The sequence below is a fragment of the Penicillium nucicola genome (assembly GCF_028828085.1).
Source record: "Penicillium nucicola strain IBT 29836 chromosome Unknown utg000003l, whole genome shotgun sequence".
NCBI classification, from domain to species: domain Eukaryota; kingdom Fungi; phylum Ascomycota; class Eurotiomycetes; order Eurotiales; family Aspergillaceae; genus Penicillium; species Penicillium nucicola.
The window spans coordinates 3,166,416-3,183,718 of record NW_026643127.1 but is presented as its reverse complement, the minus strand read 5'-3'; the positions used below and the strand labels follow the sequence as shown (position 1 = coordinate 3,183,718).

At 51.0% G+C, this 17,303-nt stretch overlaps 7 protein-coding genes across 7 annotated transcripts; 3 read left to right on the top strand and 4 right to left on the bottom strand.

Annotated features, from left to right (window-relative positions):
• Positions 1 to 175: 175 nt before the first annotated feature.
• On the bottom strand, positions 176 to 2,214 carry N7511_004762 (uncharacterized protein; the record flags this gene model as incomplete). The annotated part of the gene is made up of 4 exons (XM_057127187.1): positions 176 to 1,107; positions 1,182 to 1,524; positions 1,606 to 1,876; positions 1,949 to 2,214. The coding sequence occupies 4 exons, from the start codon at positions 2,212 to 2,214 to the stop codon at positions 176 to 178; spliced, it is 1,812 nt and encodes a 603-aa protein (XP_056986077.1).
• Positions 2,215 to 3,501: 1,287 nt separating this feature from the next.
• On the bottom strand, positions 3,502 to 6,276 carry N7511_004761 (putative quinate pathway repressor protein QutR; the record flags this gene model as incomplete). The annotated part of the gene is made up of 2 exons (XM_057127186.1): positions 3,502 to 3,756; positions 3,820 to 6,276. 2 exons carry the CDS (start codon positions 6,274 to 6,276, stop codon positions 3,502 to 3,504), a joined length of 2,712 nt encoding a protein of 903 aa, XP_056986076.1.
• Positions 6,277 to 6,975: 699 nt separating this feature from the next.
• Positions 6,976 to 9,792, top strand: N7511_004760 (putative C6 transcription factor QutA; the record flags this gene model as incomplete). The annotated part of the gene is made up of 2 exons (XM_057127185.1): positions 6,976 to 9,539; positions 9,597 to 9,792. 2 exons carry the CDS (start codon positions 6,976 to 6,978, stop codon positions 9,790 to 9,792), a joined length of 2,760 nt encoding a protein of 919 aa, XP_056986075.1.
• A 330-nt stretch (positions 9,793 to 10,122) lies between these two features.
• N7511_004759 (type II 3-dehydroquinate dehydratase) lies at positions 10,123 to 10,593 on the bottom strand (the record flags this gene model as incomplete). Its single annotated transcript, XM_057127184.1, has 1 exon — positions 10,123 to 10,593. The coding sequence occupies one exon, from the start codon at positions 10,591 to 10,593 to the stop codon at positions 10,123 to 10,125; it is 471 nt and encodes a 156-aa protein (XP_056986074.1).
• Positions 10,594 to 11,435: 842 nt separating this feature from the next.
• Positions 11,436 to 12,725, top strand: N7511_004758 (inositol monophosphatase family protein; the record flags this gene model as incomplete). Its single annotated transcript, XM_057127183.1, has 6 exons — positions 11,436 to 11,619; positions 11,678 to 11,729; positions 11,785 to 11,873; positions 11,931 to 12,366; positions 12,426 to 12,557; positions 12,617 to 12,725. 6 exons carry the CDS (start codon positions 11,436 to 11,438, stop codon positions 12,723 to 12,725), a joined length of 1,002 nt encoding a protein of 333 aa, XP_056986073.1.
• A 196-nt stretch (positions 12,726 to 12,921) lies between these two features.
• Positions 12,922 to 13,971, bottom strand: N7511_004757 (shikimate dehydrogenase family protein; the record flags this gene model as incomplete). Its single annotated transcript, XM_057127182.1, has 1 exon — positions 12,922 to 13,971. The coding sequence occupies one exon, from the start codon at positions 13,969 to 13,971 to the stop codon at positions 12,922 to 12,924; it is 1,050 nt and encodes a 349-aa protein (XP_056986072.1).
• A 1,375-nt stretch (positions 13,972 to 15,346) lies between these two features.
• N7511_004756 (sugar porter family MFS transporter) lies at positions 15,347 to 17,167 on the top strand (the record flags this gene model as incomplete). The annotated part of the gene is made up of 4 exons (XM_057127181.1): positions 15,347 to 15,883; positions 15,939 to 16,343; positions 16,405 to 16,713; positions 16,775 to 17,167. 4 exons carry the CDS (start codon positions 15,347 to 15,349, stop codon positions 17,165 to 17,167), a joined length of 1,644 nt encoding a protein of 547 aa, XP_056986071.1.
• Between the last annotated feature and the right edge of the window lie 136 nt (positions 17,168 to 17,303).

The window sequence follows — 17,303 nt, the reverse complement described above, 5'->3', positions numbered from 1 at the left end:
CGCACCCACTTTTTTGGCCCCACGAGATCGACGCGTGTGGCCCATTTGACACTAATAATTTTGGCAACTAGGCGAATTTTCTTCATGGTTAGCCCAAGAGGAGCAGCACACTTTTGAATTTGAACAGCCTAATGAAAAAGGCAACCGGCATTAGTTGCAAAGTAATGAATCGTAACTAGAAGACCGTTCCCCGGACCTGTGGTTTCTTCTTAAGATCCATATCCTTGATCAAAATAGTCCAAGGAATTGCTAGAACCATGATACCACACCCGACAGCAAGCAGTCTGAGTTCGGCATAAGCGTAGGCCTTCTGAATCGCCAGCCTGACTGGGGTCCCAATAGGATAACTCGTTTGAGTTGTGAGATCCTCGTAAATGCTATTAAGATCTGGCAACGCCGATGCAGGAAGGTATCGATGAAGAGCTTTTCGGTACGTCTCCTGCCAAATGATTGTACTGATGGTTATTCCTGCACTATCTCCGATGGTCCCAGCCACATTCAGTAGAGCGAGGGCGGTGGCAACGTGTTGGTGATCCACAGCAGCTAAAATTGCAAGCTGCTCAACCAGAATGAAGACCGAGCCTCCGATAGCCAGGAAAATCTGGCACATCACCTGGTAGCCCACGTTGCCGTTTGGAGTGCGGAAGTGAATCATCAGTCCCTGAGCAAAAATGTAAAGTGGAACTGCAATGTACAAGGTCCATTTGAAACGACCAACCATGCGTATAAACCATCCGAGAAGAAGCAGAAGCACACCCGAGACCATGTCAAAGATATTGCTAATGTAATTGGAGGTGGTGATAGTGAGATCATTATTCACCTGTAACCAGGAGGTATAGTAATAGCTCCAGCAATAGTTAGAAAGCTGATAGGTTGCATCCAGGAGAATCGCACCGATGATGGTACGATTCGTGAGCAAACGCCACTCGAGCACGGGCACGGGGGCCAGGAATTTCTCCCAAATTGCAAAAAAGAATAGCATCGAGAACCCGACGACAAGCATCGCAATGATATACCCCGAGGCCCAGCCATCGGGAGCATAAGCAGCAATATCGAATGGAAGCTCGAAAAGGACCAGCCCGAAAGTAAAGATCAAGACACCAAACACTATCACTTTAAGTTAGAACTCATAATATCGGGGTTGGGTCAGATAAAACCAGGTGACGATACTGAAAACTCACAATCAAACTGTACGGTCCAATGCCAGATACTCTCCAACATGGTACGACCACTTGGTCTCTTGATCCTATATCCCTCCTTTTCAGCTTTATAAAGATTGTACCTCAACATAACGTATAGAGGTGTAGCGACGATAGGCGTGATGATTGCCCAGGCGCCAAACCCCCATCTCCAGGAAATCTCATAGTAAAATTGCTCTGCCACTTTTGGTCCAGCAAAAGCGGTGATAATGTATGGGGAGGATGTAAACGCATATGCAAAGGCACGGTTCTGAAGGGTCGAAGCATCGGCAGTGACAACATCGATTGCATACTCTGTGCCGTAGAAACCAATGTACCAGAAAACCTGGAGAGTGCAGTGTCAGCATTGAGTCCAATTCACAACCAACGCATATCCACTAGTTTTAATTAGCATCTGAAGACTTACATTGGCGGCACAGTATGTTTCAAATGTTTGACAGGTCGCCATGAGAATCAATCCGATCGTAAGACATATTATCATAAATAAAAACCCCTCGGCGCGGCCCCAAACGTCCATCAACTTCGCCATTGGAAGGTATGTGGCAGCCGCAAAGGCATCGCCGAGCGCAGTGGGAACCCCAGAGAGCGAATGTGATTGGAAGCTGCTCGTCACATAGGGATTGAGACTGGTGTTCATTGTTGCTTGGAATGCATTAACGAAATATAAGCACCAAATACTAGGGATTTCGTGCGGTTAGGACCTGATGGCACATGCATTGTGGCAATGTGCCGTGTGACCAGATACATACTTGATGAAGACTGCAATCAGGTAGCCTTTTGACCAGGTCAATGCCACAGCCTCAACATCTTGAACACCCCGCTGGGCATGTTCATCTGGTATGTGGTCGCGGGGCTCGGAAGTGGTGTAGCTCAACGTGAGATCATCCTGGCCTTCGGGATTTACCTGTGCTTTGCTTTTGAGTACTGTTCCTGTCTCAGTGTTCTCTCGAGCTGCTCCATTTGGCATGCGCCGATATACCGTTCGCGCTCGGCGTATTAGAGGGTGAACGTGCATCGTGGCTGGCAGTAGAGAAATCCCAACAGACCCAGACGTCACCAACACTAAATATTCAAGCTCGCACGAGACAAGGCAGATCATTACCCATCTCGACCACCTGGCCCGAAGTCGGATGCTTAACAAAAAGCAAAGAGAGCACTCCGAGAACGAACTCGGGTGGCTGCGGCGGTTGTGCTCGTCTTGGCTTCCGTCGCCATGGCTTGATTCGCCGAGCGCAAATGAGGAACAGCCTTCTTAGCGGGGGCTTCTGCGCGACGTCCTCGGACCCTCCTCCAGCTGGCAGACTTAAGCGATAATCCTTGTTGTGGTGGGTCAGCCCTGGCGCATTCGGGGCTTGCCCGAGACGCGTTAACCCACACATATATCCCAATCCAACCCAACTCTGTGCAATCCATCGCGACAGCAATTCCCAGGTTACAGTGTCGAATTTGGTAGTCCAAGTTAACTATTCAAGCTCACACGGGAAACTCCCAAGGTTGAAGCGGAGCCCAACGTTCACGCTAGTTCACTAGCGCAGCTGGATCCCGGTTATCAATCAGATAATCGCTAATCTCCGACTCGCACGGCTTTGGCCTGTCGCGAATCGTGCCACTTTTCAAGCGTCTGCAGGTCATGTGTTTCATGATTGAGCATAGCATCCCACATGACACAGCTGACCTGCTCCCATGAGATGACAGGATTTCTTCAAAGATATCTCCTCTGAGTTCTAACATTATGCACAGCTATCATGTTTTGTTGGGGGTCAACCTTCCATTCTGTGTGTTGGTGGTATTGTTGGTCTATTTCTGCGGATCTGTGGGCTCACCTTTCGTCCAGTTCCCCCACCTGGCATCACATAGGGATGTGATGAGTTGGCCTAGATCTCGCCGTTGACTTCCTTTTCAATTCCAAGCCATCAAAGATACAGCGACAGTGTTTGGGGTTTCGATCCCTCCTCTGGCGATGCTTCAATGGTTGACTGAGGAGGAACGTGAAGTCCACCATGGTTGCCAAGTTATTGACGCAAGCGAAGACTGCAACATTCGGCTCTATTAGGGATGCGAGTAACAGAAATCAGTGCAATGCACATTCGTATTGGTATCGTTAAGACATATATATAAACATATCACTCATTTCACAAGCGCAACAATGCACATGGGCTTCAATGCCACAGAAAGGTCAAGTGATCCCTCCCTAGTGCTTGCACACTACGCTATAGCACTTTTGTTATGGTGTAAGAGCTCAGCTCGGGGTAAGATTATGCCACAGGAGGTCAATGGCAGCCTGAAGGAACGGGGAAAGGCCTCAGCTGGGTTGCCCGTCCATCTGTTGCAGTCGATCCTGTATTGCGTCATGATCATCATTGCCTTCATCGTCTTTGTACTCTTGGAGCACGATACTCCGCATGACACGCCGAGGCGCGCGACGACCGGTGAATAACTCGAACTGAGCGAAACCTTGCTCGGGGAGGACGTCGAGGCCGTCCAAGGCGACCCACCCGCGATGGGATAGAGCGCGAGTTTGTTTCATCAGAGGGGTGTTCAGAGGTTTGTATGCCAGCTATAGCAGGTGGTTAGATGGAACTCATGGGAGATTGAGGGTGCTGTGGGAATGATGACTTACGTCGATGACGACACCGCCTGTTGGACTTTCCAACCAGTGGGTGGGCATTTGGAAGTTCGGCGCTGGCTGACCGCCGATACTGTGAGCTGGAATACCGGAAACTACAACGGTGGGTTGTTTGAAATCGGCGGGCCAAGGGTCGGATAGCGAAGCGATGATGTGGACCGTGGGACGTCCGGATCCAAGGGCTTCTTTGATGTGAAGGTCTTGTCGGTTATAGTGATGTGCCAACTTCTCTGCGTTGGCAAGAGTACGGTTGTGAACGAAGATGTTCTGTATGCCGAGATGGATCATGGAGTAGATCGCAGCACGAGCCATTCCACCAGAACCGATGACAAGGCCGGTAGATGACGGTCGTACCGCGTTCGCAGGGGACAAGCCTCGGCGAATACAATTGCAGATACCAATCCAATCGGTGTTGTCACCATGAAGACCCTTGATAGGACCTGCATGACTCTTCTCAAGGAAGACTGAGGATTCTTGCAGGAGGAGATTGTTGGTGTCACTGAAATTTCGGATAGGGATGAGGGTGTTAATAGCACCGATGGCGCGAGCGTGTGTAGACATGGAATGAAGCAGAGGAATGCACTCTGTCTTATATGGAAGACTGACACTGGATCCGCCGAAGTATTGATTCTCGACTAGATCGTTCAACCCACGCAAAGTGGGCGACTGGTGGATCGAATACTTATGCGGCAACCCACATATTTTGAATGCCGTGTTGTGCATGGCCGGTGACATACTATATGTAGTGTTTGCACCAAAGACGAAGAACTGCATCGGATCCAACGTAAAGGAGCTGTAGAGAGCTTGCTGTGCTTCGCGGGCAGTGATATCTGAGCGTAGTTGGGTTGACGGCTGATTGACCAGGGATGGATGTGTGACAGGGGTAAGAATTGGATTGAAACAGCGAGACATGCGGCCGAGAGGGCCTGTGTTGTAGGCAATCAAGGGAAGTCCAGAAACGGGGAGACTTTGAACTCGATGGCGGAATCGTTGCACTGCAAGATTGTCCTCCGCGGACTCCGCGGGTTGAAATAATCGCACAACATCACATCCGAGTCTTTTGGCTCGTTCATAAATTTTCATATATTCATCACCATCCCAACCTCCCGGCAATGGCTGGAAAGCTTCGAAGTGGCCAATAATTCGAGTCCGACCACTGGCTGAAATGATCTGGGATATGATGTGGTCATCACGAGAAAGATCTACAGTGAGGAAGCCTGTAGAGAGGCGCAGCCCATGTCGAACAAGATTCAGATAGGTTTCGTCGGTACAACGAACAGGAGTGCGGGTAGGCGATGAGGGGCCACCAGGGGTGGTATAACTTTCAACGTGGTATATCAAGGGGACGATAATGTTACGACGAATGTTCGCCACGGCTTGACTGATGCTGTCTGCAATATTTGAATCGATTCCCGGTTGGGCTGAAGGGTCTGCAACATCGATTGCCAGCTCGAAAGCATCGGCAGTGAATTCCAGCTCTTCAATGTCGACACCTTGCTCGCCTAGCTTGGAAAGTGGAACAGTAACCGCAGAAGTATAATTCCTGGATTCCACAGGTAGCAGCGAGAGTGGGAAGGATGCATGTTGGCTGTTCAGCTCGGCGATATCGCCAGTGATAAATGCAATGAAGCGGAGGAAGTCCCGTTGCACCCGTTTCAAAGTCAAGAACGGGATGGGGGTATGTGATCGTGGTTCGATCTTATGTGCTGGCGATGTATTGGCGTCGTCTTTATCCGTGTTGTCGCTTCTAGTCTCCGAGAGATTGAAAAACTCGAGATTTGAACAACCTCGGTAGATCGGGCCAGATATCTCGAGAAAATGGCGGACCTTCTGGGTATCCCAAGCCTTGAGGTAAGACTGAATGCTTTCTGGGTCCCGAATGACGTGTATCACTGGATGCGTTTGGGCGTACTCCCTGAGAAGTCTTTGTCCGTTGCGCTCCATCGATCCGGCCCCACAAGCAATCACGCATCCCTCCTGGTTATCTGCCAGCATAGACTCCATGACACGCGCCTCTTGCTGTCGGTATACGAGGCCATCATTCTCTTTTTTAAATGCCGCACGAGAACATCCCACAATCTGTTGAAAGTAGCGGTCTGCATCGATCAAGCGCCGGCCGGAGGTTGCGGCAAGAATAACCGCGAGACTCGACTTGCCCGTGCCACGAATTCCGATCAACACAATGGATGCCTTTGGACTGAAGGTGCGATGGGTCTGGAGGTGACTGTTCTCGAACATAACGGGCGATCCGCGATTGGAGTGAAGTTCCCGCAAGGACGGCAGCGAATGGGAGTCGGAAACTTCTCGGTGTTCGCTCGATCGACGAGAGGACGGTCTGGACATGGATACGACGGGGGATGCGAACCCACTGGAACTGTACTTTCGAGGGCCATCCTCCAGCGGCTCGACTTCGTGCAGTTTCCGTTTCGGGGGGCGTGCTAGAATAGACATGGCGCAAAGAAGTGGACCCGTGATCAGGAGAGATTTCACGAACAGCGAGGAATGCCCATTACCACAAAGTAGGGGGAAGTCCAACGGTCAGATGAATATGAAGTCGAAATCGGATCGGAGAAATTGCGGAGTGAAGGGCCCTGGATATGGTAAGCGACCACTTTTGCGGGGAGAAGAGAAGAAATTACCGACTCGATACCATTACATAAGGCGGCTCAGCCTTCTGCCGGCGGTTTTTCTTTCCCCGCGGGGTCGGTACTTTACGCTTAGTTGCAGGTCAAAGCGAAAAACGTGCAAATGCGGCCCCGGGAAAATCATCGGTTGTCTATTGAATTAGTCGCAACTTCGAGGGCGTTCATTTAACGTGCTAATCTTCGAAAAACTCGTTGTGGTGGTCGAACGCCGCCTCCGGCCTGTGCGCTATTACCTTTTGCAGGGCACTGACTGGCTCACCGCTAGCCGGGTATCCATCTTTCCCCGGAACAAACTTGCCTGCACTGTTCACCTTCACAACTTCACCTCGTGCACGCCATTGCAACGCCCTCGGTTATCTTCAAATCACGCTAGTGGGGCTAGATTTATGGCGTAGAGGCCGGTTCGTCCGTGCTGCCGCCGTCGGCAAAAGATTCATCTCGTCATACGATCACGCTGCAGGAACATGCGACCGAACCATATAGGTGGATCGCGATTTCAATCACCATGAGCGCCGAAACGCGCCAAGCCACTGGCGCGGGCGGCAAATCGAAACGACGAGCGACTGACCCCGACGAAGATGGGAAGGCGATGGGCGAACCGAAGCGTCAGCGAGTCTCCCGGGCCTGTGACAGCTGCCGCTCGAAAAAGGACAAGTGCGACGGAATACAGCCAATATGCTCGACTTGTGCATCGCTCTGTCGTCCTTGTACATACAAAGCCAATCCGAAGAAAAGAGGCTTGCCCACAGGGTACATTCGATCCCTCGAATTACTCTGGGGGCTGGTGTTCCAACGGATACAAGGCAGTGAGGATGTGATGCGGGCTTTAATGCGATCAATCAACCTTCCGAGTCACTTGGCCACTATGGGCAAGGAAGCAGAGGGCTCCGACACGTTACTGTCTTCCTTCAAAAACAGCACCGTTCTCCGAGACATTGAGCGAATACTGGTCGTCCTTGAGCAACCCGAAGAGGAAAGGGAGCGAAACCTCCAAGCCTACAGCGAGGGGGAAACACCTTTAGATGTCGATGGAATTCTTGCCTCTGCTGAAGCTCAAGAATGGCAGATGCCAGAAGGAATGGAAGCACGCGAGACTCCATTACCAGGTGTATCACCCTCTCGGACAGCAATTGGCATGCCATCGATGAAGAACATCGGCGCCCGTCCCATGCGCGACTCTTCTGTTCAAACAATCTCGACGGAAGATTTATCACCGCCCTACGCTCTCTCTTCTGCCCTCGAAGACTCTCGATCGCTGATGAAAACACCACTTCGACTTCCTTACAACGCATGGCCCCTTTTCGACATCTACTTTTCTTACACGCAATGTTGGTTTCCCATATTAGAAAAACACGATATTTTACGAACTGCCTTTCAATATACCGAAGGTGATGTATACGTGTCACGTCTCGCCCCGGGATCTGGCGAGCATGCAGCCTTGTGGGCTGTTCTCACCCTCGCATCGCTGCAGGATGCCTCGATCGCAGCGACCCGACAAGCCGACGAACAAACCAACTCCCACATGAGCCCTTCAAAAATGTACAACATTGCTCGACAACTCATCCCATCTGAAAGTGGTCCGCATGAGATCGGTCATGTTCAAGCCTTGTTAATCCTGGGTCTGGTCAAATTTGGCCAACAGGAATGGACTGGGTCATGGATGCTTGTCGGTCAAGCCGTGCGAATCTCCCACGCACTAGGTCTTGATCAGCCTTGCTATTCATCATCTTCAAGGGCACCTGGCCAAGACAAGCAGCTTGGCCGAGCTAAACACGTCTTCCTGGGCTGCTTTGTTCTTGAGACTCTTATTGCTGAACAAACTTCACAATGTCCTTCATTGAGGAGGGCAGACTTGGCAAGGGTAGGATCCATCAACGAGGATGGACTCGAGGAATGGCATCCATGGGAAGATCAGACTGGGTTACGGCCTCCCCAGGCCTCTCGTGCTTCAATGCAGCGCGGACCGCTTCATGCACTCAGCACTTTCAATCGTCTTGTCGGTTTGGTGTCCATTCTTAATGATCTTTGCTGTTGCAAAAATGACCCGACTATTTCTCGGTCGCAGCTTGAAACACTGGAACTGCACTTGCATCGTTGGACAACGTCTGTTCCTAAAAGCTATCGCGTGGACTTACAGAGCCGTCCTATCAAACTGGCATCTCCACATATCTTCAGTCTGGAAATAACTTATGAAAGTGTTGTCATCGCGTTAAGCTCTCAAATAGCCATTCGGGAAGCTGATCAGAACATCGCGGAACCACCACACAAAGCTCGCGCGGCAGAGAGTGTGAACCGGCTACTCCAGCTGCTTCAGCTTTACATGGATACCTACAGTTTCGCGGCCACTGCGCCAACCTTTGGCATGATGCTTCGATTCGGTCTTCCGCGCTCTCTGTCTAGAGAGGTTCCTTCTGATCTGGATATGGGTTTGCGGAACAAGATTCATACTTTCTCCTCTCATCTTTCTGTATTATGGAACATATCTGACCGACAAGCGGCAAATCAGCCTATGCCACACAGACCACAGGTCAGCGGTGCATCTCCTGCTGTTTCGCAACAAATGGAAATTTCTGTAAATGGGGATATCACTATGCCTTCTTCCATCTCAGTGGGCACTCCTTCACATCACATGCCTCCTGCAGACGGACCTCCCCTTCCATCCAACGCACATCCTACATCTGCTCCTAGCGACTCATTCATCTCCACGCCTTGGCTACGGGCTACACAGCATATTGAAGATGTATCACTTCTTCCTACATCTACATCTTCATTAGCGACTGTCGGTGGTGGTCCAGATGTACCTCCGCAACAGGGACATATGGACGGAGCGCTCGCCAGCGGACTTCGCCATCATACCTCGGCTCCTCCCAAGCCTCAGAATGGCACAGCCATGCTTCCTGATCTTTCTCCTCCATACCCTACACAATACCACCCAGCAGCATATCAGGATCCATCAATGGGTCTGGGTCCTTTCGTCGACATGGATGGATACGGCCCGCCACGCAGGCGAATTGCCCCCGATCTCGATGCATTATTTGACGAGTTAGCATCCTTGGATGGTGCCGAGAAGTATGTCGTTCTTATTCAACGTTCCATCATATGATTGCTGACACACCTTTCGTACAGAGCTGATAATCAGCCGGAGTTCATGCAGAACCTAGGCTTCGTCTCAGATGCCGGGATCCCAGAGCTTTACTCCTTCTCGGGTCAGATTGAGCCGTTCCTGCTTGCGCAGACGCAGCAAATACCAGGCAATGGAACCCCACCGGGTGTACGGCGAGAGTCGCAGTCGTTGGGCATGTCCGGAACGCCCAAACGATGATTGTCTCGAATCTACCACTCAATTGTCGAGATATTACGGGACCACCTGTGCCGCTGGCCGGCCTCTCTCTTAATTAGCTCGACGTCGTGGTTCATGTCAATCATTGAAGCACTTTTCACACACCTGATAGAACTCGATGGAGCTGTCCTAAGGTATGGACAGAACCACCTTTCTTACCAGAACACATAGTATCTTACCCAAACAGCGTGGCTAAGCAAAGTATGTACCAATATCAATACATCACTTGATCAAATCATATCTATTCATAAAAGCCATCACCGAACAAGTATATACAGTCAATTTTGCCAGTTCTCGCCAACTTTAACCAACTCAAAGAGCAGACTTAAGCCCAGCCTTCTCCAACTCCTTGAAATTCAAACAAACATGCTCAACAGCAACCTTATACCCATGGACTCCAAGTCCAACAATAATGCCAGCAGCCTTATCACTAAAGTAGGAATGATGTCTAAACGGCTCACGGGCATGAACATTGCTCACATGGAGCTCGATGAAAGGAACCTCAATTCCCAGCAACGCATCCCGGATCGCGACGGATGTATGCGTGTAGGCACCTGGGTTGATGATGATGCCGTCGACCTTGCCGCGCGCTGCTTGGATGCGATCCACGATTGCGCCTTCGTGGTTTGACTGGAAAGACTCTAGACTTGCGTTGTGGCTGGCTGCGACATCGCGGCTGCTGTTCTCAACGTCTGATAGAGTCGTGTGGCCGTAGATGTGGGGCTCGCGAGTGCCCAGGAGGTTGAGGTTTGGGCCGTTGATGAGGAGGATTGATTTGGGCATTTTGGTGGCTGGTGGGTGGTAGATGGTAGTTGAGTATGGTATTTTGGGGGGGTTGGACGGGAATTGGATTCAGTCGTGATGGAAGTGGGATATGTTGCAAATGTATAATATGTGCTTCGTTATTCGGTATAGACTTTTGCCTCCGCATTTTGCCTCGGGTGAGTAATCTGCCGCGGACTTTTGGTGGAGAACTCGGAGAATTGGAGGGGTCTACTCCGTACACTGTACAGTATTGTAACATTGCAATGTTAGTGTCGGGGCTTGTATTCGGATGATCTCATTTTCTTTCGAATTCCATCCTGATTGTGGGGAGTTTGGGTGCGAGTGTGGGAGCTCTTGTCCATACCCCGGCTGACCGAGTACCCAGATGGATCCCCCCACACTACGCATGAACGTGACCGGGGCTGAGATTTGTTTGAGGCTTAGATTCCTCTTTTGTTTTCTCTAAGCGATTGAGCTATCTTTAGCCGTGTTACAAATCAGAAGACCGTTGGACTCTGGGCTGGTCGATTTGCGGGGAGAACGTGGCGGATACCTTGGATATGATATTCCACTTAGACGTCGCCCAGTATGAAAGGTGCATCCATGCATCACAATTCGTTTATCGACTCTCAGTCAATATCGAATACTGTTGGCATGTAGTAAATAGTAACCAGTTCGCCAGTTTATACTCCAAACCGCCCGCCCGGAGCCTTAGTGGATACTTCTCGATAAGCCCCGGCTAGTGGCGGTTCCTCTGACCTCCAATTTTCACCGGGTGACTCAAGTAGCTTCCCCTCTCACTTCTCCTCTTATACACATATTCTACGTCGATAATTGAGCAACACGCCATAACACCCATCATGACCGTAATCTTCTCCCAACAGGAGTATGACGAGATCTACGCCTTCGCAATTGACCTGGGCCGTAAGGCCGGCAAGATGCTCATGGACCGCGTAGATCAGCGCATTGACAACGCAAACGGAGTCGCTCAAACATTTGAGGAAAAAGAAAACTCGGTGGATATTGTCACACAGACAGACGAAGGTATTCCAAGACGTCGGCAGGAAGACCGGGGGATACAAAGCTAACTACCCCCCTCCAGACGTCGAAGTATTTATTCGATCGGCTTTGCAAGCTAAATACCCCACTCACAAGTCAGTTCTAGCGAAACAAGATCAAACAAAAGCATTCAATATTGATAAACTTCAGATTCCTCGGTGAAGAAACATACGCCAAAGGCCAGTCGCGCGACTACCTAATCGACAACGATCCAACATGGTGCATCGACCCATTAGACGGTAAACTTGGTCAATCTTAATTTACCCCCAAAACCAAAAATCTAACAATGGAAAAAGGAACGGTAAACTACACACACATTTTCCCAATGTTCTGTGTCTCAATCGGCTTCGTGGTAAACAACCGTCCAACAATCGGCGTGATCTACGCCCCCTTCACCGATCAACTATGGTCTGCCTGCCCCGGCCGGGGCGCCTGGCTAAACGAGACGCGGCGCCTGCCCTTAATGCATAACCCAATCCCGCCCATGCCAGCCAACGCGCCTTCGCAGTGTATCTTCTCCTGCGAGTGGGGCAAGGACCGCCGCGATATCCCTGATGGCAATATGCATCGCAAGATCGAAAGTTTTGTTAATATGGCTGCTGAGCTGGGTAGTCGGAATGGGCGTGGTGGTATGGTGCATGGCATGCGCAGCTTGGGTAGTGCGACGCTTGATTTGGCTTATGTTGCTATGGGGTCTTTCGATATATGGTGGGAGGGAGGCTGTTGGGAGTGGTTAGTTTATTTCCACCCCCCCTTTGTTGGCTTTTCTGGTTTGACTGATTGCTTTCTAGGGATATCGCTGCTGGTGTTGCGATTCTTTTGGAAGCTGGTGGTCTTATGACTACTGCTAATCCTCCCGAAAATGAGGCTACCTGTCCGATTGAGGATGTTAAGTTGGGAAGTCGGTTGTACCTGGCCATTAGGTATGTCTTCCATAATTCCAGCTCGTTTCACTTCCAGAAAATTGACTAACGAGCTCCAGACCGGCTGGTCCTTCCGCCACCGAGACAGGCCGCGAGACACAAGAGCGCACAGTACGTGAAGTTTGGCGCCGTGTCCGCAACCTGGACTATTCACGACCGGGAGCGTGAACGTGAACGTTTTTATTTTGGCATAACACGATACATTACATACCAAGCATGAGACAATTTATGATAGATCTAGTGACATATATTCCGGAACTGACGCCATCTATATACCTGTGTAGCCCATGCAACTATTTCACGCTATATACAGTCATAAATAGTAAAGAAACAAGGATATCAAAAGTCTTAAAAGTCATCACACTCAAAGGCTGGACTTGTTAGTCGACCGCTCAGCGATAGACTTGTTAACGATATCTTTAACCTGCTGCACAAGCCCAGGAGTACCAATAATATCCTTGCCAGTCCAAAGGCGTGCCTGCTCGAGACCCTGCCAGATCAGAGCCTCGGAACCAAGGATCACCTTCCAACCACCAGTAGAAGCCAACTGAGCAATCTCAGTCCAGGGGTTAGGGTGGTAACACATCTCAAGGATAACACCCTGCTGCTTCTCCGCATTGGCAGCAGTGCCAAGGAAAGCCTGAACGACCGCACGGGCATTCAACTCCTCGGGAGACTTGGGAGGGTAGTTGGGGATACCAGAGACGATAGCAGCAGGAGCCTCGAGACGGGCAGCCTCGGCAGCGTCAGTGACAGGGATAAGCGGGGCCTGGGCCTTAGGGTCCGGGTTGCGTGCGCGGTCTTCGGCCACGATGGCGGCGACCTCATCGGCATCACGGTTGACGATGTAGATCGCGCTGGAGCCGAGCCAGCGGCGCATAACGTAGATAGCGGTACGGGCGGTACCGCCACCTCCAATGATGAGAGCGGGACGACCGCGGAAGCGCGAGGCATCGGGCGCGTTCTGAGTGAGGGCTTCGCGAATACCGTCGCAGTCGGTGTTAGTGCCGACGTACTGGCGTTCACCGGTGACAGGGTCGTTGCGCAGGAAGATGGTGTTGCAGGCGCCGGCTTGGCGGGCATGCTCGGTCAGGTCGTCGAGGTGAGGCATGATTGCGACCTTGTGGGGCATTGTCACGGACGAACCGACGAATTTAGGGTTGGATTTGATTGAGGCCAGGTATTTCTCAATTGGGGGTGACTTCGTGTAGGGTGGGGGGTAGGTCTCTGATGTGCCTGTCACGCTGGACAGGGGGATTTGAGTCCAGTTCAGGCCGAGGGCATTGTAGACTGTTTGGTGGAGAGGGGGAGAGAGGGAGTTGAGGAGAGGGTGACCGTAGAGGTAGGCGACGCCATCAAGGTGGGATGGGATGGAGATGGGCTCCTCTGGTGTTTGGTTGATTTCGACGGACATGATGGATTGATTTTGAAAAGATCTGTCGGTGTGTACAGTCGATCTGTGTAGAGGGGGAGGGGTTATGTTATAACACAAAATGAAGTCGGAAAATATTGAGCCGTGGGCGGAGAAACATTTTGCTCCTTCCCACTTCTTCCCCACTCCGCTGCGGTATCCGATCTCCCGCTTGGACACCCGGCCTCGGGGGACTCTTGAATTACTAACCGGGGTTTGGTATTCTACATGAAGGGGTTGTGTCATTCAGATGTATTCTCCTCGTTTTTCCTTTGCATTGACTTGACTGTAGACATACTTGATGCGTGCGCCACTATCCATCCCTAGGGCTGAACGCTTTCCCCCAGCCTCATACACTCACCCCATGGGGAGTCAACAATGACTCGCAGTAGGTCCAATCAAGCCAATCAGAGAACAACAGTTACAACAAAGGTTGGACTAGCCACGGCACCCAAATTAAGTGTCCGGGTGAGACGCCAGTGACAGATTGTTCGCAGGGGCTGCCGAGGACTGCCCAGCACTGCCCAGAACCACCGGGGAAGCGCTTTTCCCCGCCACTCCATTGCCTCAAACAGTCATTGGCCGTTCCCACCCTCGCTTGCACATGGCTCCATTCCATACCTGCCAATCAAATGTGTACTATTTTCGCTATTTCGGTCTCAATCTGGGCCCAAGTCTTGGGACGTGCATTGGCATTGCCCCCGGGGTACCCCAGAGAGCCCCAGACGGCCAGAACTATACAAGTCACGAGACTCTTCCCCGGATCCACATCGTCCAACCAAACGGCGCATTTTCTCTTAGTGCCAAATCCAAGCCTTGGGAGTCAGAGTTAGTCTCTGCTATGAAAAAAAAAAGCCAAAAAGCCACAACGCCAAGAGGCAAAAAAAGCCAAATCTTCCTCGTACTGCTCTCCCTCACTGAAGAGTATTCGTTTTGCCGCTCCTTGGCGAATAGTCTCTTTTTCTCAAAGCTAATCTGCGCTATATCTTTCTCCGCCTCCACACCTCCACGATTTTGTCCCCTTCCCACAACCCCAGGTTTCTCTTTTCTCTCTCTTCCACGGGCAAATCGACAATCCGGGGCTAAAGCTAATTTAGCTCGTGGCCCATCGTCGCTAGTTGGGTCCTAAAAAACGTGGCGTGGGCTCGTCTATTTATTTCAACCTCCTTCCCTCTTCTTTCTTCCTCACTTCACTTCACACACTCACCCCCTGCACATCACTTCCCTCACCTTACACGTGGTAGTTCGCCTACCCTCAGGTCGAAGGTCTTCCTACCTCTCTGCATCTAGCACTGGGTTAAGATCAAGATCTCCTTTTGCAATATTCACACACTCAATTCTTTTCTCCTATTCTATTATATCATATTGACCCGCCACCATGTCTATCCTAAAGCTGGTCGAAGATCGGCCAACCCCAAAGGCAGTCTACAACTGGAAAGTCTACCTCCTGGCAGCAGTAGCCTCATGCACATCATGCATGATCGGCTACGACAGTGCCTTCATCGGCACAACCCTCGCCCTTGAGTCGTTCAAGACCGAGTTCGCTTTTGAAAGCATGTCCAAGGCTACCCAGAATCTCATCAGTGCCAATATCGTTTCCTGCTACCAGGCCGGTGCCTTCTTCGGCGCGTTTCTCGCGTACCCGATCGGACACTTCTGGGGCCGCAGGATCGGTTTGTTGTGTGCTGGTTTGATTTTCATTCTTGGTGCTGGTCTTATGCTTGGTGTCAATGGTGATCGTGGTCTTGGTCTGCTTTATGCGGGTCGTGTCCTTGCTGGTCTGGGTGTCGGAGCTGGCTCTAACATCACTCCTATCTATATTTCTGAATTAGCACCGCCTGCTATTCGTGGTAGATTGGTTGGTGTTTATGAGCTCGGTTGGCAAGTTGGTGGTCTTGTTGGTTTCTGGATTAACGTGAGTTGTCATTGTCTTATATGGGTTGTGTTCTCTACTAACATCGTGTTACTAGTTCGGTGTCTCCGAAACTTTGGCTCCTTCTCATAAGCAGTGGATCATCCCCTTCGCTGTTCAACTGATCCCTGCTGGTCTGCTTATCATTGGTGCTGTCTTTATCCGCGAGTCGCCCCGATGGCTATTTGGTCGTGGTCGCCGTGAGGAGGCTATTAAGAACCTCTGCTGGGTGCGCCAGTTGCCTGCTGATGACATCTACATGATCGAGGAAATTGGTGCCATTGACCAGGCCCTAGAGGAGCAGCGCCGCAGCATCGGTATCGGTTTCTGGAAGCCTTTCAAGGCTGCTGGAACTAACAAGAAGGTCATGTGGCGCCTGTTCCTCGGAAGCGCTCTCTTCTTCTGGCAGAATGGCTCTGGCATCAACGCCATCAATTACTACAGTCCAACAGTTTTCAAGTCGGTAAGTTCATCTCATCTTATAGCTTTTATGTTCTTAGTGAATCGCGCTAACAATTTTCTAGATCGGTGTCCGTGGTACCAACACCAGTCTCTTCACCACCGGTATCTTCGGTGTTGTCAAGACTGTCGTCACCTTTATCTGGCTCCTCTGGCTGATCGACCACGTCGGTCGCCGAAACCTCCTCCTCGTCGGTGCCGCAGGTGGTTCCGTCTGTCTCTGGATCGTCGGTGCCTACATCAAGATCGCCAAGCCAGAGGAAAACGCCAGCGATACTCTCAGCGGCGGCGGTATCGCAGCCATGTTCTTCTTCTACCTGTGGACAGTTTTCTACACCCCCACCTGGAACGGAACCCCCTGGGTCCTCAACTCTGTAAGTATCCTACGATATATTACCCAAGCATACCTTGTCTATAAGCTAACATCCCCAACAGGAAATGTTCGACCCCAACATGCGTTCCCTCGCTCAAGCCTGCGCTGCCGCCTCAAACTGGTTGTGGAACTTCCTCATCTCGCGCTTCACCCCGCAGATGTTCACAGCCATGGGATATGGCGTGTACTTCTTCTTCGCGTCGCTGATGATGTGTTCCATCGTCTTTGTGTACTTCCTCGTCCCTGAGACAAAGGGTATTCCCCTTGAGAGCATGGACCAGCTCTTCGATATCAAGCCTGTCTGGCGCGCACACGGACAAATGATTGCTCAACTTCGTGATGACGAAGCTCGCTTCCGTCACGATGTTGAGGAGTCCGGTATCTCTGTTGGCAAGATTGCCGATGAGCAGGTTGAGCATGCTTCGGTTGAGGCGACTCAGGCAAAGTTTGCTTGAACTTGATGATTCTTTTCTTTCACTCTCATGTTTGATGATGTCTTGCGTAGATTGGTATGATTTGGTCGTTTGAGTCGGACCGGACTGTGTCTGTCCTTGGATTCGATATGTCTTGGTTGAATAGGGCGTGCCTTCT